Here is a 25,536-nt window from a genome sequence, read left to right as displayed (position 1 = left end):
AGGTCATATCCAATTTTAGGCGGACAAATGGAACGTGGACGTTTAACTGTTGTAAATATTCCAGTGTTTTAAAAATGCACAGTCTCAGCCGGCTACTTAGTATGTAGATGGCAGGTCTTTTGTGTATGTTGTGAACGTCCCAATCTGCATGCAGATGTGGAAATGCACAGTGCTCGGAAAATGGTTGGGGTTCATCTTACTGAAAGGCGTGAAGACATTTCTGGTCTCTCTTCAACAGCATGCCATCATTTCCTGGGGGGAAGAAAAAACGGTCCGCTGACAATGAGCAAATAGATGAGAGCCTGTGAGCTTCTGTGAGGTCTTCTGTATCGGCTTAACAACTGATGAGAGATCTAACACGCATATGTTCTCCTCCATGTGAACATTCATAAAGGTCATATTTCAAATTGCTATATGTTATCTCCTAGAGTCAAAGCCACTTTCATGAGTTTCCCATTTAAACACCAAACCAGATTGATGAAGGACCCCATCTGAACTGGAGGTGTATCACCAGCTAAAAGTCACTGCCTGGATGTGAAGCCTGGTACGTCTGGTTCTTCTCATTTTGAAACAGAGCTGGAAGTGACTTCAAATTGTCGTGAGGCAACAAAATGAGACACAGTGGTCCATCCAGCTCCATACCTCCCGAAGCCAGCCGAGAGGAAGGTCGGCTTTGCCAGCGTCATGTGTGTTTCATTACGGTGAACATTTGAAGAGGGGCTGAAGGTCATTCACAAGTTGGCCAGCTCTGAAACTGAGCTCCCTCTTTGCTGGCAAGCCTGAGATTTTGCGTTGTTTGAGAACTCAGCAGTCGAGTAATGTCACAAGACCGCCTTTGGTCAGGCCACGCAGAGGCACTTAGACGGTGAAAGGAAGTCCTCAGAGAGAGCGATCACAGCCTCTCTCGTGACAGAGCAGCTGCACTACGGATACACTTTCACCCCGGCTACACAGATCCCTTTGGCGAGATGTTTACCTAAAGGATGAGTCTGGAGGGTCACTCAGGGTCGCTGAGTTTACCTGCGGGCCTCATAGCACCCCATGAATATGCGCATAATCCCCTCCAGCTCTCAACCCCCTGCCACATGCTTGTGGCTTGGTTCTCCTCCATCCATAGCAACTTTTGCTGCACAAAAAACGTGTCTGCTGTCACGAGACAGGATGCCTCTTCTTGGCCCTCCCCCCAGAGCATTCATTTAGCAGCCTCCATTGATTGTTCCCTCCATCCATTTTCATGCGAGTGCTGTCTAATACACTGAGGTCTTATCCTTGTGTGGGAAAGAAACATCTGACACAGGGTTTTTATCCTGCATGTGCTTGGGAAGAAATGCAAAACCATGAAGGCCCAAATAAGATCCACCACTAGAAGCTGGACACCCTCATTTGTCCTTCTTCTTTTTCAAAAAGTGACAATTTATATTAACCTCCACCATTATGGCAATGATGTCATTTTGTTTACTTTTCTGCTTTTACACTTGACTGATTTCTAAGGAGACGCAAAGATGGCCACCACTGTCATTCAAATCTCCACACCCAGGATTAGCTGAACCTCTACATTTATTCGAGCGGAGACTACCTATCTGAGAAAAGCATGACTGTTTCATGCATTTTAAATTATCTAAAAAGGGAACTGTTTCGATTAATGAAGGAAAAAAAAACCACCAATGGGCAAACAGTCGTTCCTGAACTGTGTGGCATACATTAATTAGTGTCACAAATCAGGTAATGGGATTTTTTGGGCCACGGGGGGGTGGGAGGTGTGGGAGAAGAATGAGGTCACATTACTTTTGATTTATGCTTGTATAGAACATCGGTGGAAAGGGGACGGGTCAAAGGCTGACCTCTAACCTGGCTGAATCCCCTTAGAAGCAAGTCAGCAAAACATCAAGATGCACCAAAATCACCTCTAAACCATCAAAAGCTCAATATAAACCGTTTTTACCAGTCTCACTGTCCCAGTAGCTCTTCACTTTATTAAATTCTACAAACTTATAGCCATCTTAGCATCCTAGCACTTCATAGTATATGCTCCCTAATGGCCTAAAAAAAAAATGCTGAGATGACTTCCCTGTCAGTGTCTGCTGGGGAAAATAGCTGTCACCCCAAGGATGGCCAATAGAGGACATATGGCCCTGAAGTTGTAAGAAGTACATGTGTTTATGACCTAGGAGACACAACTTCATGCATAAAAGATGGAGGCAAATAGAAGACTGCCAGTTGTGTGCAGCTTTTCACTCAAGGACAGGAGTAATACACACCCTTGGAGTGGAACCTACAACCTTCTGTAGCACAAGCCTACTGCCACTCCTGGGCTGCTCACAGAGGATAGGTAGCATGCAGCCCCTTCTACCCCATGACCGGCACACAAGGTTCCCCACTACTAGCCTGTTCAGGCAACACCGCCAAAGATGTCCAGCCCCTGAATCACCGGAACTGTTCACCAAACTGGAGATCCTTGGGAAAGGAGGGAACAAAAGCCCAAAAAAGAGGGGGCAGCTCCTCGGGGCTGGGGGGCGGGATGGGGCTTTGTGGCCGTCTGCTCCCATTCTGCACGTAACATGTCTCTACTAGTCATCAGCTTCTCTGTGTCGCCTACATAATGGGTCAAACACAAGCCAAACAAGCCCACCATCAGTTAATGTGATGTGCTTGGTCAACGCCCCGCAGCCCACCAAGGTGCTGGCTTCTTCAAATAGCTGAATGAAGTCAAAGCGTAGGGCCTGTAAGAAAATTAAGCCTATTTTCTAGGTCGTCTCAGATCTCTTCCTGTCCAGAAGGACGGATGGGAGCTCAATTTCCCCAGTGCAAAAGAGGGGCAGCTGTAATAGTGAAGGGCCAATGGGTGGGAGCCCTGTCCAAGTGACAGCCTAGAGACAGACACACATGCCAGTGGGACTGCATAGAAAAGAAAAAAATAATAAATCACTTTATTTAACATCCAATCGCGTACCCATTCTGTGGTACAATCAAGTAATAAATAAGACCAATGGACCATGACATGCAAGGCATAAGAAATCGAAGATGGAATACTGTAATATGAAGAATTAAATCTTCCACACTTTGCCAGGGAGGGACTGCCCTTTGACGAGTGGAGGTGTACGGCACCAAGTGACCTGACACCCTAACCTCCTTGGCAAAAAAATGGGCAACAGCCAGAGAAGCAAAGACCACCTCTCGGTATCAGATCAAAATGTCCAAGCGGAAAGAAGAAGAACAATGGTATGGTATTTATGGTATTTCTCCCTCTTGAAATAATCTGGAGAGTGTCACAAGTGCTACAATGGAAAAAGAGAAAGTGCAATTTTTCAAAGCCATCATTCCTTAAACAGGAGAGCATATGTGCAAACCTGGAGATAACATGTTCACACAACACACAACATATGATTCCCAAATATATATTATCTATAAACATATATGTCAGCAGAGAGGGGGTGGCCTGCATCTGGATTAAATGAGTGTTTAAGTCCCCCATTTCCAAAGTGGTCAAGTGTTAAGTGTCAGAAACAGAAGACACTATGCTTTTGGCTAACACCATATTATCAACAGGATGATGAATCAAGTCCCGTGTTCCTGCAGAGAGTAGTTTTTGTAAAGCATGGGATACACCAATATAAGGACCGATGCCAATGGCACAAAAATGGCTAATAGCTAAACAACACTGGACAGGAAGCAGCATCCCCACAAGTCAAGAACATGTTTCTGGTTTAAGGCCAATGGGTATAAGGTTCTATCAGTTGGGAACAGCAGATATATGAGCAAAACTGTATTATAAATACACCAGAGCGTCCCCTTGTACTGCAATAGTTTAGTGTTTCTCTTGACCATCACTAGGTGATGATGAACTTCTCCAAAGGCTCAAAGCCCAGGAGCAACGCCTGTGCAGCCCAACAGGCCCAGTGAGAGGCGTCAAGAGAGAGAAGACCGTGAGCTACCTGGGCACAAACTTGGCCGTCAGTTTACACACACGCCAAGGGTAGCTGAAATTTTGGTTTGTTAAACAAAGCCACCAATCTTGCTAAAATCAAACAGAACAATCATAAACAGGTGGACTGTAATTTGTGAAGGTGTGTCAGGGACCAGCTTGTCCTCCAAGAGCAGTTCTTATTTTGTTGATCCATGGGACTGAAGGTGCTGAAACAGAAAAGGGGAAGAACTACTTTGGAAAGAAGTACATGTTCAAACAGGGCTTGTAGAATGCAAAGAGGTCACCGAGGGCCACTGTCCAACTTTATCAACAGTTTTCCACCCTTTAGATTTCGTGCACCTCCCCCTATTCCCAAGATTAACACAGTAAGAAGAGAAAAATCCTTTTTAAAGAGGGTCGATATACCTGCATTGCTCTACTTCTCCTGGCGAAGGGCTTCAATGAAGGCTTCAAGCTTCTCCTGAATTTCTCGTACTTTCTCTGAAGAGCAGACAAAGGCATTAAATATTACTTATTTTTTTTCCCCAGATATAGTCCTAGCCATATTTTCTTTGCAAATCGGTGCACCTCCAGCCACTTGTAACCATATGGAACCCAGAGGTTACCCAGGGACAAAAAGCCATCTTAACCAACCCCAATATGAGACCTAAACATACAATCATCCATCAGGTGGCCATACATCACTGCTAATGTACACAATCTACAATGGAAGCCCCTAAAGTGTGTGCTAAGGATTTCAGTCACACTTTCTGAACTGAAGACCCAAATGCCTCCAAAGTCCTCACTAGGCCCTGGGGAAAGACGATTAGGAATCAATCTAAAACTACAAGACTCACATCACTGCTCATACACTCATCAAAACAAAAATGTTATCAGCCAACGAAAGGCTGATTCCACAGGAGGGTGAAAAACGGCATGGGCGAGGACCTGCTTTGGAAGAACGTGCTAAAGCAGCTACCGTTCTGGGAATGGAAAGGAGCGACTGTGTTTGAAGTGCTATCCCACTGAAGCACTGTTACACAAGAGAGAACACAAGAGGTGCAGTGTGTAAAAAACAGCCCTTTATGTTGGCTGCCATCTGTGTTATTAAGGCAGGAATGCAGCAAAGCGACAGTGAAAAGGCTGAAACAAACCTTTATTTGTGGCCTGAAGAGATGTGACGCACAGACACAGAGCTCCGCTCTTCTACGTTACCTCCGCGTGGTGGGGAACCAGTAGCCATTGGGATCCCTGTTTACCTAAGAGATGAGCTTTTCGATACATCGATTCATGGGGTTCCCTTTATCTGGCCATGAATATTCCCATAATCCCCTGGCTTCTATCCCAGAAGCCCCTTTCAGGCACACTGTTTGGGATTTCTGCCATTCAGGGAAAGCCCCCTCTCACCCCTCCCCCAATCTCCACATGAAATGATATCTCTTTCATTCATTCACACTTTCTTGGGGCCCTAAGCCTCCCATATGCCCCGTGTGGCAGGAACTGCTAAAGCCTGTAATTGACCTGTAATTAGGCTGTGACACAGTGTGGCCAGGGATAATGGCCCGGCACCAACGCTCAGGGAGGTGGGCACCCAGGGACACCCCAGGGAGCCTGGGACCTCGCGGGCCGAAGACTGGGAGACAGCGGGAATAAAAGACGCCTAATCCATTTATTACAGTGGCCCCTTCCAGTGTAGGAGAAGGGAGCGGTTCGTGAAAATGAGAGCTTTTATTGAAATCTGGTAACAGAGTAACGTTGCAAATTGAAGGCATGGGTCTACAGAGAGAAGGAGCGTGAGATCCAACACACCCAGGGGGGTCACAAATGAGACTTCTATGGACAGGCAATGAGGGTGGCCAGGCCTGAACCTTTACAGATCTACACAGCAACTGTGGCTGCATTGCATCTGCATTAGGAGAGCAGCAGGCAAAGGTGCAGCTAGCAGCTAAATCCCACTACTACCACCATCACTTCGACACACCCCAAGCTGGAGGCAGGACAAAGCAGGCAAGGTGAGGGGTTTGAAAGAGTTACATGGAACAAGTGAACTACGTATATCTAGAAAGTTTATATGCATCTGTTGTACACACGCACATACTACCAGCATCAAGATATGCAGCCAAACGTGCACTTAAGAATTAGATGTGTAAAACATGATGCAGTTTCAAATCAGGTGAACATTTAACCCATTTCTCTGACAGTGTAATCCATTTCTTAATATGACATTAAGAAATGCCTACTCAAAACAAATGAACCTCTGTGTCCATAAAAGAGCTGCACACTATGCTACTACAATGACCAGTTACTGAAACCACTACATCCACTGGTCATTAAATTCAAAGTCAGGGCCTCTTCTGTATTCCACAAATTCCTGTAGAATCTGAAAAACCACAAGCTGCACACACAAGGTGCCGCTGTTATTTTGCGACCATAACGACCTAACGTGGTTCTTCATCCGATCAATAATTCTTCTCTTGCTTCCTGGGATGACTGATCTTAAAGCAAGGGCACAATGGGGGTCTTTATCTGAGCAGCAACGGTTCAGAAAGTCCATCTTAGCGCTTGCTTCGTTTGGCCCTTAATAACCTCTCTCCAGGTGTGCAGAGACCCAAGTAGGAAAGAATGACCCTCCCAAAAAAAAAAAAAAAAAGCCCCACTTATGTGCCTCTGAAATCTGTTTAATTAAAGGACAGCGGCAGAGAGCTGTGGGTGGAGGGAATGTCTCTACTTGGCAACTGCTCCTTACAGTTCAGCTGGAGGACAGCGTGCAAGTGTGTGGGTGGGTGCGTGAGGGAACTTTGCCTGTCGAAAGGAGTGGATGACACGCCACAGCATACAACCAGCAAGGGTCCCTGCTGTGCCAGACCTCCAGATACCACACACAGCATCTCTGACAGGAACACACGCTTGGAGCCTTTACCGCGTCTCAAAGCATCCGTCACCATCTCTGCCAGCACTGAGCAATGTAGTCTCCAAAGCACTGCGACAAGCCAGCGTGTGTGAAGGGTTCACTGTGCTCTTCCTGTAACCATGTCAATGACATCACTGAGACTCTTAATCTATACATGACTATTTGTATTCCTACGTACATAGACCACAAAATTGCTTTGCTCCTTAGCAACTTCCAAAGCACACACTACAATTCGTGCCACACTTAAATGGCACGAAAAACTTTGTTTTGTGTTAAATGTCTCTGAAAGAGAATTTGCCAAGTCAAAATCCTTGAAATTGAAAGTAAATTTTGCCAAGGCAGTGTTATCTATCCATCTAAAACTCCATCAGGCTCCTCCCACGAGTTTGCAGCATCACAAGGGGTGCTGCTACTAGACTCCGCCCCTCAGAGGGTGACATCACTGTAAAATGGTGATCCTCACAGGTGCTCTGCTTCCCATCAGGACGGTCCTCCAAGCTTGACTTCCTGAAAAGACCAAGTCCATTTCCCTTTGACATCCCCACAGGAAAGAACACCACCCAGCATGCTGTCTTTCATGGGGGTGCGGTGGGGGGGGGGGGGCAGCGAATCACTCACACCCAGTGAGGACAGTTTTATGGGATCGGCACCTCCTTGCGGTCTTTCGGAGCCAAGAAACAGATGGGGCGTGAATGGGCAGTGAGGTGGGTCAGGACGAAGCCTTGGGACATATCCGCTGGATGTGGGCGGGGGAGGAGGGGTGTGTTCGGTGAGTGTGGGGGAGGGGGGTCATGACTTCAGCCACATGGTCCGAGGCTGGAGATGGTCTTTCGTACAGCTGTTTCAGGGATGGGAACCATTTCCTGAACTGTCGGCTGTAAATATCACTCCTGAAGAGAACCACTCCGGGACGGCTGACCTGAGGCACCCGGGGGTCGCGAGCCTCACACTGGAGCCGGTCCTGCTGGCACGGCATGGCAGGGTGGGGGCGCAGTAAGAATCTGAAGGAGTGAGGGAGGTCTGAGGGCTGGGCTATTGGAGACATCATTCTGCACTGGGTTGTCGATGTCACTGGAGGAAAGTCCAGAGTATGGACTTCATAACAGGATGGCGGGGGGGGGGGGGCAAAATTCTGTTTTGGGGTAGACTAGGGGGTCATCTGACTTTCACATCCCATTGTATGTACATTTGCTGCATGATTTCTCACATGCCCCCCAAATAACATGGCAGCAACTCAACTCTAACCCAACAGAAGCTCCACCCCCACTGGGACACAACAAGACCAAGTCAGCCCTGGAATCCCTTTGGCCTGGAGGGAAGGGGGCTTCTCATTTTTTTTCCTCTACTCTGCCATTACATTACTTGATCAAGGGAATTACAGTAGCAGTTGGGATTCGAATGTTTGTCCTCCGGCTAGAAGGCGGACCACGGTAAACATTAAGTTAGCAGCTACCAGTAAAATTAATATTAAAAGTGCATAAACATGTAGCTCTGATAGAAAACTAGGCATTCACACGACGCCAGCGACCCCAGTATGTGACGTTCAGGTCGAGGCCACGAAAGGCCAAGGATGTGGTCCTCTCCCCCAAGAAACAACCCCCAGCAAAGAGTTTGATGATTTACAGGTCGGCGCTGTGCCGAGTCATCTCAGCAGGCTGCCCCCAGCGGCCTCCTCAGCGTCGCCAAGACCTCAGCAGCGTTCACCTCGAGCCAAGCACCTTGTGTGAGCGTTTTCCGTGCGCTAGCAACGGCCACGGGTCACAACGCCAAGCCTGGCTTGCCCGGACATGCCTCCGATCGCTAAACGGGGACAAAGAATGAACCGGGAGGTCCGTTATGCCTCTCTGACTCCCCTGCTGAGCTGTTTGTCAGCCAGCGTTGCTCGGCCAAACAGAGGAGCTTTTCCCACCCCCCGCACAGAACCCACAGAAGGCCGCGTCTGCCCGCGTCCCCTGGCCTACTTCTGAGTCACCTCCCCTCGTGTCCGTGACGTGCTTCCAAACGCGGCCCACATCCTGGGCTGTCTGGGACTTCACATGCGAAGACGTGGCCTGCGGTCGCCGCGCTCGCGTGCGGCGGCTCTCGGCCCGACGTGCCATAGCCTGCAGAAGAGCGAACTGCTCTCGCAAATGGAACCCGACACCACAACAAAAACGCCGTGGCTTCCCAGAGAAGCGCTCCCAGCGTCCGAGCCGCTGCTGAATTCCAGCTATAATTAAGTGCAATTTGAAAAGAGTGAAAGAGGGAGATTCGCGACTTTACACAGAGGGAGAGAAATGAAAAGCTTCCCATCTCAGGAAGGAAAAGCAGGGGCTTTTACGGTAGTCTTGCATTAACTAAACACACACTGGGATCCGGGTGGCAAGCAGTGTTTAGTCAAACACGTTATCAGTTGCAGAAAAGAGGAGTCTGCAGATGCAAGCCTGGGCTTGTCCTCTGCGTCCGCCAGTAATCTGCCGTGATCCAAGGCCTGTTTGCAACAATAATCAAAGTGCTGGCAGTTAGACGGGGTCTGTGGGTCATTTTTGAATGGTGCTCACAATGGCAAATGGCAGCTATAGAGACAAGGCGAAGGCAACGGCCTTGATGGCCTCACTCGGGGGGGGGCACACAAGCACCCACTCAAAGCAGGCTATTGTCTAGAAAGAAAACAAACAGCAGGATATACGTACTGGTCTTTGGGTGACTAACACTGCCCTCTACAGGCCGGTTAAAAAATCTGCACAGGCACTTGGAGCTAAACTGCAAACTCTACGCTGAGTTCTGTGGAAAGGAACATCGCGGCACACGGTTCCGGACACTCACTGAGCTCCTCGGCCAGCTGCACTCTGCGGCCCGTGATCAGGTCGTCCTTTTTCTCACTGTCCTCGGCAAAGTCTTCCAATACTTCCTTCACGTTCTTCTCCAGACGCCGCACTGAGGGACAGACACAGTTCACCAGCTGTCTTCACACAGACCGTTTTCCCATCCCTTTACCATCATCTACAATTCCTCACTTTTTAAACGCAAGTCCAGATGTGGACATGGTAGCTATGACACCTCAAGCGTGTGAAGTGCCTAAGGCAGCTCTTTTAAGAGACCTTAACACCGACCGTGTTCCACCCCGGCGCACCTTCTGTATTGGTGAGCTGCTGCCTAAGCGTGTTGGCCGTGATTCCCAGCATCCTCTGGATGCGCCAGAATAGGACCACATCATTGCAGTCCAGCTGTAAGACAAACATCCCATTGTGGTGTTGACCGAGGTTCACCCCATCACCAAGCTATAAATAACCACACGATGAGGAAATACAACACAAATTAGCCTCCTTGTAGATCCATAGATATTAAAAGGAAAAAAAAAGCATCCGTACTTCTACAGAAACACTCAGACCCTGCAGTCAAATCATGATAAATGGGCTACTCCACCTTAGTAAAGACTCCCGTTTGGGTCTATTAGCATAGTGCCTCACAGCTCCTGGGCTGTGGGTTCAAATCTGGCTCAGGCTAGGTGGAGTTTGCATGTTTGCTCCGTGTTGGTGTGGGTTTGGTCCAGGCACTCTGGTTTCCTCCCACCATCCAAAGACATGCATGTCAGGTGAACTGGTGACTCTAAAATGTCTGCAGTGTGTGGGAATAAACGAGTGTGTGACTGCCTTGTCGTGGACTAGCGCCCTATTCAGGGTTTACCTAGCCTCATGCCTTATATTTCTGGGATAGGCTCCATACCACTGTGATCCTGTACTGGATAAGTGGCTATTGATGATCAATAGATGAAAACCTAAATGTTAGTACAGCAAAGGAGATTTTGGCCACATCAGTAGCAGAGCTACACAGAAAGTGAAGAAAACGACCACAAGGATGGACTTCACAACTCCGGTTCCCATCAGTATGCCAGCCAGGTGACTGGGACCCTAACCTCAGTGTCCTCAAAGTTCTGCTGGAAGTAGTAGAAGCCTCGCTTGCACAGGCTGCAGTGCGCCAGCGCCCTCTGTAGGAAGTGGAGTCGGAAAAGCTGGTGCCACGTGTCCTTAATCTGCAGACAAATCACAGGTTTCACAAGATGACTGGAGGGGACAGGCAGAGGAATTATAACTGAGGAGCAGGAGCAAGCAACAAAACTTGGGGCCAGACTCTTCCATGCCCCCCGGTGGCTAACCAGCGAGGGGTCCACATCCACGCCGCGGCTCTCCAGGTTCTTGCGGACGGTGGTGACCTCATCGGTGGCCAGGTATGCTGCGTGGTCTTCGTGCAGCTTTAGCAGGCGCTCCAGCTCGCGCTGCGTTTCGTTGTGGACACACTGCAGAGAAGACCAGTAAACACTGCTTAAACACGGTGTGGGCCCCTGCAGGGTAACTTCTGCGGACAGGGACCTGATAACAGCCCTCAGGCTGTGGGAAAATAACATCCATCCCACTGCTGCTCTGGAGGCAGAGTACAGCTTGTATTTTAGAAAGTTTAACCATGACATCCGCAATTGAGGCTCAGTGTTGCAATTAACGTCCCTTCCAGCCAGTTAGCAATTCTGACATCCTAAACAAACGTTTACCGTGACTCTGGGATGTCTGCGTCGGCTACATGAGGAAAAACACGCCTGACGTGGACACGTTGCTGGACCAGACTCGGCTGCTCCCTTCCCCACCATCAGGGCAGCAGAAGTGCAGATGCACAAGCTGAGCCAAGAGAGGAGATTTAGCAGCATGTCTCACCTGCTCTGAGGATCGGCTCTTCCAGCGCAGCCACCTCTCCTTCCAGTTGGGGCCCACCATGCCTCGAATGATCTCCTCCGCTGTAGGGTTACACCAGATGACAGGAAGTACAGGAGGAGTGATCTTTAAGCACCTAAAGCAGGGGGCTCCAGCAATGAACAGACTCTATCAAGCTCCTTTAGTACAGCACCAGTCAACAATCTGAGTTCACCTGCCGGAAACCAAACTTGCCATAACCGAAACTGGACATCTAAGGAGTGGAAGACAAATTAATGGACAAAGGTGTCAATGTGAAATATCTGGGTCCAACAGTATTTGTAAAGCACAGAGAGACTGAAGAGTTGTGTCTGTGTGGTTCCCACTGTCCAGCATGGAAGTGGCAACATCATGCTCCAGGGCTGGTCATGGAGTTGATCTTCACGAAGTCCATGGCAATATTAACCAGCATTTTTACTACAGCATTGTGTGTGTGTGTGTGTGTGTGTGTGTGTGTGTGTGTGTGTGTGTTTTTATTACAGGGGCATGCAGAGGCATATGTGGGACAAGCAGTTCACAAAACACAGGCTCGTACTATATCTCAGTCGCATCCTCAGGGTCTCCTCCATGAACTGGATGGCAGCATCCCACTCGGCCTTCTGGCTGATGGAGCGGTCTTCCAGGGCATTGTGCTGGATCACCCTCTAGGAGGCACAACCACAGGAAGTCTGGTTACTGTCCAGAAATACCCCACCAGGTTTTCATGCCGCTGAGGCCGCATTTCCAGAATTACCAGGCTGCCCTCCGCTTCCTCGTTCCACTGGTGCCGCTTGATGCTCTCTTCCCTGACAGCCTCTTTTAGCTTATTGAAGATGTCATCTTGGTCCTTGCCCCGGTGCTCAGACATGAACCGGGCAAACTCCTCCTGTAGGCTTTCCCAGGCTACCTGTGCACATAGGGATGAGCAGCTACTTAATAGGTCAGCAGGTGGTACAGTATTAAGGCATGTAAACTAAAAGATGCGCTCCTCTTGCAAAGGACAGCTTTGGGCTCTTACCTCCACGGATTTGTGGGGGAGCTGGTTGTCGGTCCACTGCTTCAGTTTGATGTCTACCATGGTGTTGAAGGTGCCGGAGTTCATGGTCTGCGCAGCAGGCAGGTAGATGTTCTCCAGGAAGTGAGTGCTCACTCGCTTCCACAGTTTCTTCTGCAGAATTTCCTCCCTGTGGGGAATGACACAGTGTCCCAATGTGTCACTCATACGATGAGGGCAGGAGGTGGTACAGCAGTTAGGTGAAAGAAAAGTTGCCAGTTCATGTTTCAGGCAGGGTGCCAGGGTTCCTTGCATTAAGAATGGCTGAGGTACAAGTTTTTCCAGTTTTTTAAAATAATGTTTTCTTCACTTAACTGGTACCCTGAGGGTTTACCCTTCCTGACACACTGAGCTTCTCAGACAGGCTCTGGACAACTGTATTCTGCACGGGACAAGCGGTTACTAATAATTAATGAAACTTCAACAGGTGAATAAATGGAAGGACAGCTGCATCAGCAAACTGGTACTGAATGTGACTTTGGAGTTATGAACAAAATTACTTACAAACAGACTTCCAACCCCAATAGCCTTCTGAAGTTGAACAGCGTGAGTACTTTTAAGCAGATAATGAATGCATTACATAATTGGCATGTAACTGTATCAGTATTAAGATACAGCTACACACAGCTCTAGAGGTATAAAACTATGTCTGAACATGTGAATGTACAACACTAAAGGGCAAAAGTAGGACGCTGAGTTTCTCTTACAGCACTCTGTTCTCCTTTGGTCCAGGATAACATTCTGTTTAGTTACGGAAAATGCATACCATGACCAACGTTAGCAAAACCTGGACTTTTTTCCGCAGAAAAAGGCCATTTATCACAGGAGGTTGCTCATATTTCTTTGCTGTGTGTGCCAGGTCCTCTTATCAATACTTGTCTCTGAAAGGGTCCAGCTGAAATCAGAGCTGGTCCAGTAAAAGCACCAAGCAGCCATTCATCATCCTATTGATCAGGCCACAATAACATCTCTCAAAAGGGGCTCCCGATTCCAGTCCACATTCGTTCCTGGCACCAGTGGGTACTCTAATCGTTCACATTTTCATATCCAGCAGCGTTTCCCCCAGTTACACTGGATTCAAGGAATACAGTTATTAACTAGCCAACAAATATTACATCTGGAAATTAAGAACACTACAAATCACAGTTCTTGTTTTCATTATTAAAGTATAATTACTTTTGCATTAATGCAACAAGAATAAAATTAAAAGCAGTTACTAGTAAATAACTCACTTGTCCAATGGTTAAGCTATGAATGTACTTTTTTTAAATTACATTATTTTTACTTTACCGATTTTCTTAAAGCTCAGTTTGTAGCAGAGTTCTGGATTCAACCTGTAGGTGTGTTCCTGACCCATAGATGGCAGTAAAAAAAAAAAAAAAAAAATAGACAAAATAGACACATGGGACTGATGTAAATTCACCTCACTCCCACATTGTTTACAGCTCAGGTATGATGCTCATAAACATTTATTAATACAAGATTAATTCAACAATTTAAAATTAGGATCAATTTCAGCATAGCTGAAAGTTAATAAGCACTTAAAGTCTTCCGAAGTATTTCCATTTAATATAGTTACAGAGAGAATTTTTACAGAGCTTAGGCAGCAAATAAACTGAAGAACCCGTGTTTGATAAAGCTTTTATTGATGTGACTTAGTGGTTAAAGAGACTTTAGAGTTGTGAACAAGATGAATTATCAACAGCCTTCCAGTCCAATTGTGTTCATAAGCTGAGAATGCAGTGAGTCTACTGTCTCGATTACTAAGGATGGCACACTTGGACTCACAAGCTGAACGTAAAGGTACTTGCCAGTGTTTAGGTGACACCTGACTTAAGTTGAGGACTTCATCCAGGATGTCATTCTTGGCCTTTTCAAACAGTTCATTCTAGAAAATCATGGGGAACAGAGTTAATGTGCACCTGCAAAAGCTTAGCATACTCTTATTCTCCTGTCCACACAACACAGGAAAACAAACAGTTGGAAATGGAAAGCAGCTAACTGACAATGCCCTGCACACTTCATACCCCCCCAAAGGTAATGCTGCCTTGAACTCAATGACTAATGTCATCTTACCCTGTCCAGTTCTCGCAGACGAGGATAGTTGTTTTTCCACTCTGTCTCCAGGTTGAACCGGGATGCTGAAATATATCATTTAAATATACACCTGCATATCAGGCAAGCAAGCGAATCAATACTGTGTCTCCTGTCCTGATCGTAAATAGTTAAAGCAGTGGTGACATCACTTGCATTGGGACTCAGGGCAGGGACTGTTATTCATTACCACCCCCAGTCAAGTTCGGCCACTTGGATGAACCCAACGTTATGTGACAAGGATAAGACCCAAACTGTGGCGTGTATGTGTGTGGGTGTACAGGGAGCCCTGTTTCTCAACCCCCAGGAGTTGAGGTGACAGGAAGCCTGAGTAGGCCTGCACTAGAGACCCATAGCCCCTTAATCAGTCCCATTTTCCCTGGCTCCCCTCCCCTTGTGGCTGCACCTGAGGAAAAGCTCCACTAGCTCACACCAGCTGTGATAATTGCCTCATTATCCACTCCTTTTTGCAGGTTCCCATTCACCATTTCATATGGCAAAAAGAAAATCAATAGGGCATGCTGAGGGGACAGTGGAGCCAGGGTGGTGGATCGTAAATCTATTCTGCTGTGTCTGGTGTTCAGCTGTCCTCTAATTGCCAGCCAGATTGAGACGCCATACCAGACTGCTCAACCAAGTCACGTGAAAAAAGGGACTGGGAAGCATAAATGTCTCCAAAACTCCTCATTAAAGCCTGCATTAAAGTGTAACGTGCAGAGGTATTTGCCAAGGACATGCTGCTGTACTGATGCTGTCCCTTCAAAGTGATGCAGCCTGCACCTGCTCCAAATGAACTCTGCACACGTTCTAGTCAAGTTGTAATTTTGAGCTGTAAATAAACGTCACCCCCAGGGTAATACCTTTGAAGGCATCTGCTTGTTGCTCCACAGACTCGCTAACCATGTCCCAGAAGCAGTCAGACACAGCCAAGCTCAAATTCTTCGTGGTCACCTGATGAGGTTTCAGCATCCCATTCCTGCTGGAAGGAAGGGATGTCAACGTATCTGGAGCAGAATGCAACCTGAAAGGGTTTCAATGTCAACTCTGAAAACCCGGAATGGTTAGACCTACTTGAGTAATTTGGACTTCTGGAAGAATTCCTCTTCGTAATCTTTGATAGTGTCAATGCTTTCATTGCTGTTACCTAAAAAATGGGGAGGTGGGAGTTTCAACAAAAGTGATTAACTGGGTGGAAATTTTGCATAACTACTCAGATGAGCCATTAAGGTGGTGTGAAAAGTTTTATTTCACGCTTTTACCTTTACCAGTCACCACAGCGAAGTAGCCCAAAGCCTTCATGGGAAAAAGCTTGCCTTCAACTATTTGCTGAATCTACAAGAAGAACATTGTAGGACTGTATTAAGTGGAGCTCATTAACTTCAGATGCAGAGAATGACAACTGTTGATGCCTGAAACTGTTTAAAATGATGTGGTTGCTCCCTCTTGTGGCCAAAATGATGTGACAGTGATGTGGTACAAAGATCTGAAAGCACTATGTGTGTGACTATAACACCAGTCAGTTTAGCCTGGATGCTAATAGAAGAGCTGATAATACCCTGCTAGGGCTTGCCATGTTCTTTTCCGCAAGGTCCACTTTGGTCAGGACAAAGATCGTCCTCTTGCCTTGAGGGTCCATTTGACTGACCAGATCTGTGACGATGCTGCGCTCTGCATCAACTGAACCATCTGGACCATGGTGGAGCGGAGAAACAACACTACATTAACCCCCTGCTAATTCAGGGTTGGGCACAGTAATGAGGGGGTTCATCCTTTCCTCACCTTGAATACAGAGGATGATGGCATTAGGATTCTGCATGTAGGCTTTGCTCATAGCAAAGATGGCTTCCTTAGTGTCAGCTGCCATGCCAGAGGTCACAGTCTATGAACACACACAGTGGTCAGCTTCCAAGCATCCCTAACTTTTACTGGTACAGCTAATAAATGCATTTTATAAATAGCTCTAAATTTCTATCTTTCTTCACATTTTTATCACTCTGGATATGAAAATGTAGTTGGACGAAGGGAACAGTTGTTAGTTAGTTGTTTAGAGCATTTTGAGTTTCAATATCCCCAAATTAATTAAACCTAAAATAAGGAAGTTCACCTCAGGAAGAGTGACAAGGTACAGGTGTTCAAGTAATACTCACACTGATGACCCCTGGCAAGTCCACCAGCACCATCCTCTGGATTCCTGGACCCCTCACACTGAGGGCAATGGTCTACAACAGAGAGGAAATCATGGTCTCTTGTGTTCATTCAGAACATGAGAAACAAGAAACCATTGCAATGGGATTATTATGTTTTTCAAGTCTCAAGAGAACCCTGATAAATATCTCTACACTGGGAGTCCTGAAGGATCCATATGTGTGACATGCTGTTTCCTCCTTACCTCTGGACTGACAGTCTGTCCTTCTTTAACACTCTTGCGCATTCTAATCTCAACTTCGTGGCGTAATGCAGCAAGCTGTAGAGGGAGCAGAGCAGCCAAAGTTCAAAGGTCAGCAATTCTCTCAACTCCAGGTGCAGGAGATGCCACACACACACACACACACACACACAGGCTGAAACCGCTTGTCCCGAGCGGGGTCATGGTGAACCGGAGCCTAACCCGGCAACACAGGGTGCAAGACCGAAGGGGGAGGGGACACACCCAGGATGGGACGCCAGTCTGTCACAAGGCACCCCAAGCAGGACTCGAACCCCAGAGCCACCAGAGAGCAGGACCTGGCCAAACCCACTGCACCACTGTGCCCCCCTCAGGAGATACCAGGAAGGAGGTAATATCTTATCTACTTACGTCGGCCTCTTTGCAAAGGTCAAACTCTCGGGTACTGTCTTTGAACATGGCGACATGATGAGGACCTTCGCTTAGAGTTACCTGGTAGAAAGACAGACGAGCAGAGAGAGTTGGCAGGGACAGTTAAACCACATGTGACTGTAGCAGAGGTAAAACAGTGGTCCATCTCCAGCTGAGGAGCTGTGTTTGAACATTGGCTCACCTTCACCGGAGCTCTGGTCATCATCTCGCCAGACCCTCGAGGGAAAATCCTAGCCTGGGCGATCATCTCCAGCACACTGGTCTTTCCCGCACTCTGGTCACCCACCACAACCACCTACAGAGCCACAGATGAGGGGGATAAACACATCCAAACAGATTTAAACCTCCCTACATCCTTCTATAGAAGCCACTAGGTACAACACCCTCCAAAACACACACTATACCATTGCCTTACTCTGGGAAGCTGGTCCTGTGTGTTGTAGTTGGAGTCGTAGTCAGAGAGGATGTCCAGCACCTCTGAGTACATCTCAATGAGAGACTTGTGGGGGGTAAAGAGAGGGACATCTCTGAATCACTGTGCACTTCTTGCACCACTACAGAGGCAGGCTATCTCACAGATCAATTGTCGGAACTCCATACCTTGACCTTCCTTTGGGGAACACCTTTGTCATCCTTCATCAGCACGACCTTCTTCAGGTCTTTATTCTCCTTCTCCAAACGCTCCACCATACGCTGATACTTCATCTGGGTTGAAGGGGAGGAGACCCTGTAACTAGTGGGCTCGATCTCATCCATAGGAGCATCTCATTTAAAACAACCTCCTGCAATACTTTGACTTCTGGTTACATTTTGTCAAAAATTAATTTAATGTAAAACAAAACCAAAGATGTACATATAGCTCTACCAGTACCTGAGTCCGGAGGAGTTCCTCTTGAAGCTGGTCCACCTTTTCCTTGTCTGAGGTCTGCGAAACAATGTCAAGGTCAGCTATGAGTCGCCTGAATCACTGGAGATCCCTGAAAGTCCAACAGAGTGCTCTCCCCCACCACCCGAAAGCTGCTCATAAAGGAAATCTTCTCCAAAGATGAAAACTCCACAGGCCAAAGCACAAAAGCAAAGACATTAGCAGATTAGCATTTATTACAATCACAGCTGAAACTTAATTTAGTTACAGCTGAAAGATGCTTGGAAACAAGAAGGAAAAATGTAACACAGGAGTCTTTTGGGGCTCATACAAAAGCAACATGTACAATCAACTAGGATGAAGGAAAGCTGCAGCGGGTTAGAACCCAAACACCAAGGCTTTATTTACATGAGAAAACAAATATTAAAATTCCTCTCCAGGGGAATAATACCAACTTTTTGATTTGGCAAGGTAAACAAAGGCCACAGAGACTGACGCTCTCAGAGAGCTGGGTTTATACAATGAAGCGGTGATGCACGCGAGTGGCAGAGGGTCTCCTGTAAATCTCATGCTTCTGAGCTGTGTCAAATACTCGACTTGGACTCGTCGTGTTCGACACCTCGTGCGCACTTCCACACTGCACTTGTGTGGTGAGTGGTGCGAGGGGGTCTAAAAGTGACAGAGTGATGATGCGCTACAAAATGTTGGAAGCAAATGACATCATCGGGGACGGCCAATGCAATGGGCATGTGTAATTTCACAACCTATTTTCAGATATACACAATAAAAATATCATCATTAATCACTATCTCATGCTTTACCCCAAAGTCTACAATTTGTACAGTAAAAAAATCATTTACCCATTTAAAAATTCTAAGGATCCTACACATTTGCATCAATGCAATTTCACTGGGATTTGCTACCCCATGGGGGTGGTGGGTAGGAAGGGATGGTGCCTGGCAGGTGAGTAGGCTGTCACCTGGCTTTTGTAGGAGTCAGAACTGGTGAACTTCTCATTCTCCTCTAGAATTCCCTGATGGTGTGCCACAAAAGCAGATAGCAGGGTGGAGAAGCAGGTAAGAGGGGGCAGGGCAAATAAAAGGGTAGGAAAGGACAGGACTAGAGGGGGACCATGAAAGGCAGGACAGACTCACCAAGCACAAAAACTTCTCACACTAAGACTAAACACAGAAAATTAAGAAATAAAGGACGTTATCTAGGTGGTATTGATCACCAACACTCAGGAATACGAGCACTATGTAAGGTCCCATACTTAGCTCTTTAGCGCTTTTTACTGCCACCTACTGGCTGGTCATGTAAACAAAGGTTGACATTTGTCTACTGCAAATGGATATTTTTGAAAGTAACGAAGAAACTACAGTTAAGAATTAATAAATGGAAAAAAAAATCATAACTTGGGAAGCCAGGGTAAAGCAAAAGTGACAACACACAAGTTGATTCCAAATCAGTAACCAATCAATTGCATCCATACTGATAACTTCATCTTGCAGGGAATTACTGAGATCATGAGACAGAAGAACAGAACCTGAAAGTCCAATGACTTGCCTTGTTATACTGCTTGTCGTTGACCTCAGATCCTTTGCTCTCTGGGGGTTTTAAAAAAGTTTCTCTGGATGACTCTGAAGCAGAACAACAAACACAATTACAACAAATATAAATGACGGAGCTCCATGTAAAACTAACTTGTATTCAAGAAACAGGATCAGTGGTAGTAAATAACCCATTAAATTAAAATTGAAAACTGTGGGTAAGGCATACAAAAGAAAATAAAAAGCATTCATTCATCTGATCCATGCAGGGTCATTGACATGTTACCTGAAAAACACATTCAATTTGGTACAATGAGTATAGCATGTTCAGGAAGGGAATGTGGATTTATTCTTACAGACACTGCAGGTGAATTCAACTTTTATTTCATCAACCCACCAACAACCTGCTATCAGTGATGTTAAGCTTTGACTCTGGTGTTTTTCGTGCCTGTTATGTGCTGGGAGTTGGGTTCGTGAGCCGGTGACACTCAGGATCTGCCTGTAAAACACGAACACTTGTGCGTCTCCTGCTGAAGGGGGCTCAAGCTCCATTTCGTGATGCATTCACGGAACAAATAGAAACGTGACAGCGTTTCACACAAACTCACACTAAGAAGGACTCAAACACATTCAAACGGTAATTCCCTAAAAGTACTGCAAGTTAAAGGTGTGCATGAGCCTGTTGAGGCATTATACTGTTGTCAAGGGGGTGTAATTAGAGCCTTTGGCCATGATGAGCACTGACACAAACATCCACCGCACCCAGCAAAACATGTCTAACAATGGTATGGCGTTCCAGTAAAATTGAAAACACTAAATATATTAAAGCCAAAGCCTGGGTCCTGCCATTAAACAAAACATCTGTTCCTGCAGCAAGCTGGGTGCATTGGCACTGTCAAGCTGGTCTTAAAGCACCCGTTTGAATACGCTATAGGCCAAAGGCTGAAAGCCACAAGTTTTGTAAAAATCGGAGTAGCTGGTTTTCAGCAAAGGACCCATCCATCTACAGCAACGAGGTTGTCATGGTGACAGCATTTATCATCCACGTGAAAGCAACACGTCAACACATTAAAAAAAATGTGTCATCATTAGAGGGACTTCCAACTCCTGCCTTTCACAGCAGGTGTGAGTTTGCAGATACACTGGCTCCTCAAAATGCAGCAGATGCACTGCAAGGCGAGTGCAGACTGGATTGAAGGAATGTTGCCCGCCTCAAATCCTGTTTGGACCACAAGGGACAGGGGCTGTCCTGAAGCTCATCACCACCACAGCATCTCATGTATGAGGGTCACTTTCTATGGCACAAACCTGACTAATAGGAGTTGTGCTGAAGAAGCAGTCCAGAGGAGCACTAAACTTTTATCAAACACACGCGTTTTATGTAAACTGATCACTGTGTAAATTTCCCATATTGCACGTGTGTGAGATTGTGCTGTGATGAACTAGTATACTGCCCAGGGTGTACAGACCTACACTGTCTATTTCCAGGACAGGCTCTGAATCATAACCTTGCACCGAAGAAGTGATAAAGAATACTGGATGGATGGACTGAGGCATGTATTTTATATAAACTATTTCAGCCCCGCATTACAGGAGGTGGTAGCTGAAAATAGGAGCAAAAAGGAAATATAAGATGTAAAAAGGGAACCTACTTGGCTTGTTATTTCTGTTTTTAATTTAAAAAAAAAAAAAAAAAAAAAAAAAAAAAAAAAAAAAAAAAAACTTACTTTCGCAACAGAACTGGGACACAGCAACAGCGAAAGAATCAGAACACAAAGAAAATAGAAATAAATACAGATACATAATACAACACAGGGACAGAAGGGTTATAACGTCAAACAGAAGTGCTCACGCAGCACTGTCTAAGCAGCTAACAAGGCAACCAAATCTCTCAAAATTCCCACGAGTACCAATGTGCGAGCAATGGCCCTACATTTGCTTATTTTTCTTGCAATATTTTATTGCAATATTTTCCGCCACAAGGCTACAGCTGCTAGTGTGCCAACACAGAACATGTCACTTCTGAAATCCGCTCCCATAAAAAACTGAATGTGCGTTAACCTGGATGGAAGGGGAATATGGGGGGAATGGGGTTTACACACCTAACAATAGATGCAGACCAGAAGCTCCTTTGACTTCACTACCCAAAAATAAACCTGCAAAGAGTTAGCATAAAGAGAGGAAAGGATAACAACACGGTGAGTGGAAATGCAGAGCAGGTGGTGTCAAGCGCAAATTCAGCGGATAGTTCAAACTTCCATGTGCAATGAGCACAGCTATAAACACGTGCCACATTGGATCGACACTCAAAGCAAGGCTCATGCACTTGTCAAACGTTAAAAACTTTACAGATATTTTTAAGCAAAATAAATAGAAATTGACTGCCCGTGTTTCCATTCCAGTTTCTAAATAGACAAATGTAAATCCACACTCTATGTTATTCAGAGAGGTACATGCTGCTCGATTTGCAAAACAAAAGTGACTAAAACACAGTAGTGAAAGGAAGAAGAACGAGAAGAATAGTCCCGGGGGTGTTCTGCCCACCGTCTGTGTGGAGTCCCTTGAGCACGGAGAAGTTCTCCCCGACCTTCCCCAGGTCAGGCAGCAGTTTAGTCAACTCCTCCAGGTTTGGAAGGACACTGGTGAATTTCTCTGTTGCCCAATCCCCCCCATCCCCCCCACAGAAAAAAAGGGAAAAAAAAAGTGCCATTAACTGGATTGGCTTGCATGTGAGACCAACCAGGGAACTTCTAGGCAACACTGTGGGAGGAAGAACAAATCAGCAGGTTCTACAGGTTGTGTGCTTCAAGTGACCAACCAAACAAACACTTACACAATTTAGTATTACAGCATTCAAAGTTCATTTCAACAATGAATATTTTACTATGAAAAATAATCCCAGTCGACTCAAACCCAATGGATATATACCCACCTAAATCAATACGGTCATTCAGGTCCCGAATAAAATCAGGAACAACCCACTTGTACTGTGATACATCTGGGATCATGTCCTTCCACTCGTCATAAGTCTAAAATGAAAAGATTGGAGACATAAACAGTTTTTCCTAAATTGCTTCTTGTCTGAAATAAACTATAAACATAGAGGGAACCTGGTAACATCCGAGTATCTAGGAGATGAAACAGCATAAAACACTGCAGGCCATTGAAATAAATGTATTGAAAAGGATTATTTAAGATAGGGGAATCATACAATGCATCTGCAGCCACGGGAGCATCGATTAACACCCAGCATCTTTCCAAGAGTTTAGAGGAGGTGGTGAGCGTCACAATCAGCCTCTTCCCTTTTCTCATATTCTATCACCTCCTTGGGTTCTTACAGTTTCATCTGTGACAAACGCCATCCCATGGAGCAAGATGTGCGTCAACCGTTCCTGATAGGGGAGGCAGAACCAGCCTGATTGTTAAAGAGAGGGGGGTGCACCCACGATGGCACGGGAGGCCATCTGTTTGGATACGACGCTCGTGGTGTCTCGCCACAGAGCACGCGAATGGCAGAGGTGCCGCAGCGTCAGGCGTCATGTCGAGGCAGCTGAGCCGAGGAGCTGCCGCACCATCGGGCCTGAGACACGAGTCACTGTGGGTTGTCCGTGACGAAACGAGGTGCTAACTGATCCTAATATGAAACATATCAATCATCAAGTGCCTGGAAAGGGAGAAGTCAGAGAGCGGTGGAAACAAAAGATCACGATGGTACACATCCTATCCTGGAAGGCGAGGATGTGAGGCATGATAAATCAATGGAAAGATGCCGGTCCATCGCAGGGCAGTGACACACATCCATACACTTCCAGAAATTCAGAGTCCCCAATCCACCAGAAACATGTCTTGACTGTGGAAGAAAACCGGAAATATGCAAACTACACGCGGAACGAGCCGGACTCGAACCTGCATCTGACCCCACAGCACGAGTGCTGTGATGCCCCAGCCTTATCCGCTGGGCAACCATGCTGAGCCAGGGGAAAAAGCCTAAAATATACAGACAAACTCACTTTCTAATGACCTATGAAAAACAATATGCGCAATCTCTTTACAAACTCCAGATGGTCTTTTCTAGAAGCAGACTTTTCTATCACGTACAGCCTGCAATCCTTCTTACTTTAAACAGAATAAACTTCAAAGTCTAGTGGCCTAAAGCCGCTCGGTGCAGTAACGCAGTTGCGGTTTGACTGCAATCGGTTCAATTCCAGGACCCTGAATAACGTCACTTATTACCCTACAGGTTAGTGTCCATGTTGAGCAGAACGTCTTAAAGGCCTGGCAGGAAAGTTCAGAAACACCTGCAAACAGCTCCATTCACAGTAACCCTCCCCAGGATGGGGATCGCACCTTCTTGGCGGTGTATCCTCCCCCCACGGCAGAGCCGAGCACGAGGTAGCGCAGCTTCAGCACCCTACTGGCCAGCCGGACCACCCAGAATGACCGGCGCTGCTGCAGGCCAGGGCCCCCGGGGAGGAGCAGGGAGGGCTGCACAGGAGGCCTGGACAGAGAGGTGAAGAAGCGTACGGGCTGGCGGGTGGGGCGGCGGGGGAGGCCATGCAAGCAACGGACTGCCCGGGGGAGGGGGTTCAGCCTCTGTCGGGGCCCTCGGAGCCTGATGGCCCTTTGGGTCCCCACCAGGATCCGACAGAACACACTGCAGGGAAACAGGACAGGTGTGTTGTGTTTCGCATCCAAGGTCAAGAACTCCTCAGCAGTTGCCTTTGCTCCCCTAACCAGGACTCACACATGGTGACTCAGAGTAAAACCCCTGCTGCTGTGCAAACGAGTCAAATTACTTCCTGTTAGTGGTTATTCTTTAACATCCCATAACATATTGAACAAGAAAGCAAACAAACTAAATCACTACTACTACTAGGCTCTCTCTGGCAGCCAAAGAGCAAAATAAAATAATTAAAACTTTTTGGCGACGGTTTACTTAAAGTTTATTCAACTTACTACTGCCTTAGAACCCCTCAGGCTGAGGGGTTCTAAGTTCTGTCCAAAACACAAACAGTCGCATAAATTAAATTAACTGAATTGAATGACTGACAGCTACACTACAGGTAATAATATTTCGTCACCGAGTTTCGAGTACAAATTTAACTAATTTGGAAAGTGAAGGAAGGAGGATTGATAGTCTTTGCTGTCGTTTAGTTTACCCACCTGGCTGGAAAATACAAATATAAACTATAAACTCACCAGGCCGCTGCATTTCCAGCCAGTAATGCCGTCATAGTAAATGTCAGCGATATTATATTTATTTATACTTTGAGCCAACAGTCCATCTGACAGCAGTCAATTGAACGACAGGGAGCCGAGAGCCGCCACTTCCGGATTACCGGTCCCACGTCAAAATGGTCCCGTCTGGAAACCGTGTGTGACATTCCTCCGCTATAAAATAATCCGTCTGGAAACGATGGACTGTATCTAACTTATAGAAAAATAATCTTTGGGGAAACTACTTATTGTGTTTAACATTCCACTAATAAAAATATCCGAATTTACCACTCTTAACGTTACACCATTCACAATAATCAGATAATCAAATAATCAAATCCAATCATCTAATTATAAAAATGAACTGGAACCCCTTATTAAACACTTCAAGAACAACCTGAGAAAAACAGAAAAATATGTGCA

The 25,536-nt window shown here is 46.4% G+C and overlaps 1 protein-coding gene across 3 annotated transcripts; it reads right to left on the bottom strand.

The window, feature by feature from the left end:
- Positions 1-66: 66 nt before the first annotated feature.
- LOC108921761 (dynamin-like 120 kDa protein, mitochondrial) lies at positions 67-25,217 on the bottom strand. Of its 3 annotated transcripts, none has more exons than XM_018731448.1 (30): positions 25,096-25,217; positions 24,244-24,550; positions 22,829-22,925; positions 22,441-22,548; positions 21,999-22,052; positions 19,913-19,986; positions 18,353-18,406; positions 18,082-18,186; positions 17,897-17,980; positions 17,663-17,776; positions 17,461-17,541; positions 17,053-17,127; positions 16,811-16,882; positions 16,443-16,542; positions 16,219-16,349; positions 15,923-15,995; positions 15,735-15,807; positions 15,524-15,639; positions 14,646-14,710; positions 14,381-14,457; positions 12,534-12,699; positions 12,270-12,422; positions 12,072-12,180; positions 11,501-11,580; positions 10,951-11,091; positions 10,711-10,827; positions 9,928-10,021; positions 9,621-9,731; positions 4,331-4,405; positions 67-252 (listed from the first exon to the last, which is right to left on the bottom strand). In XM_018731448.1, the coding sequence occupies exons 1-29, from the start codon at positions 25,128-25,130 to the stop codon at positions 4,341-4,343; spliced, it is 2,931 nt and encodes a 976-aa protein (XP_018586964.1). In that variant the 5' UTR covers positions 25,131-25,217; the 3' UTR covers positions 67-252; positions 4,331-4,340. The 3 variants fall into 3 exon arrangements, with proteins under 3 accessions (XP_018586964.1, XP_018586963.1, XP_018586965.1); XM_018731447.1 differs by lacking the exon at positions 67-252 and adding an exon at positions 2,816-4,131; XM_018731449.1 differs by lacking the exons at positions 67-252; positions 21,999-22,052 and adding an exon at positions 2,817-4,131.
- Between the last annotated feature and the right edge of the window lie 319 nt (positions 25,218-25,536).

This window comes from Scleropages formosus, chromosome 25 (genome assembly GCF_900964775.1).
Source record: "Scleropages formosus chromosome 25, fSclFor1.1, whole genome shotgun sequence".
NCBI lineage: Eukaryota > Metazoa > Chordata > Actinopteri > Osteoglossiformes > Osteoglossidae > Scleropages > Scleropages formosus.
This window is presented reverse-complemented; position numbering and strand designations above follow the sequence as displayed.

Excerpts from the sequence above, each read along its gene's own strand:
- LOC108921761 (XM_018731448.1), bottom strand. The coding sequence starts at position 25,130 with ATGACGGCATTACTGGCTGGAAATGCAGCGGCCTG. Across the intron at positions 17,981-18,081 it reads TTCCCCAAAGGAAGGTCAAG|TCTCTCATTGAGATGTACTC; the intron begins GTATGGAGTTCC and ends ACCCCCCACAAG. Across the intron at positions 11,092-11,500 it reads AGAGCCGATCCTCAGAGCAG|TGTGTCCACAACGAAACGCA; the intron begins GTGAGACATGCT and ends TCTTCTCTGCAG.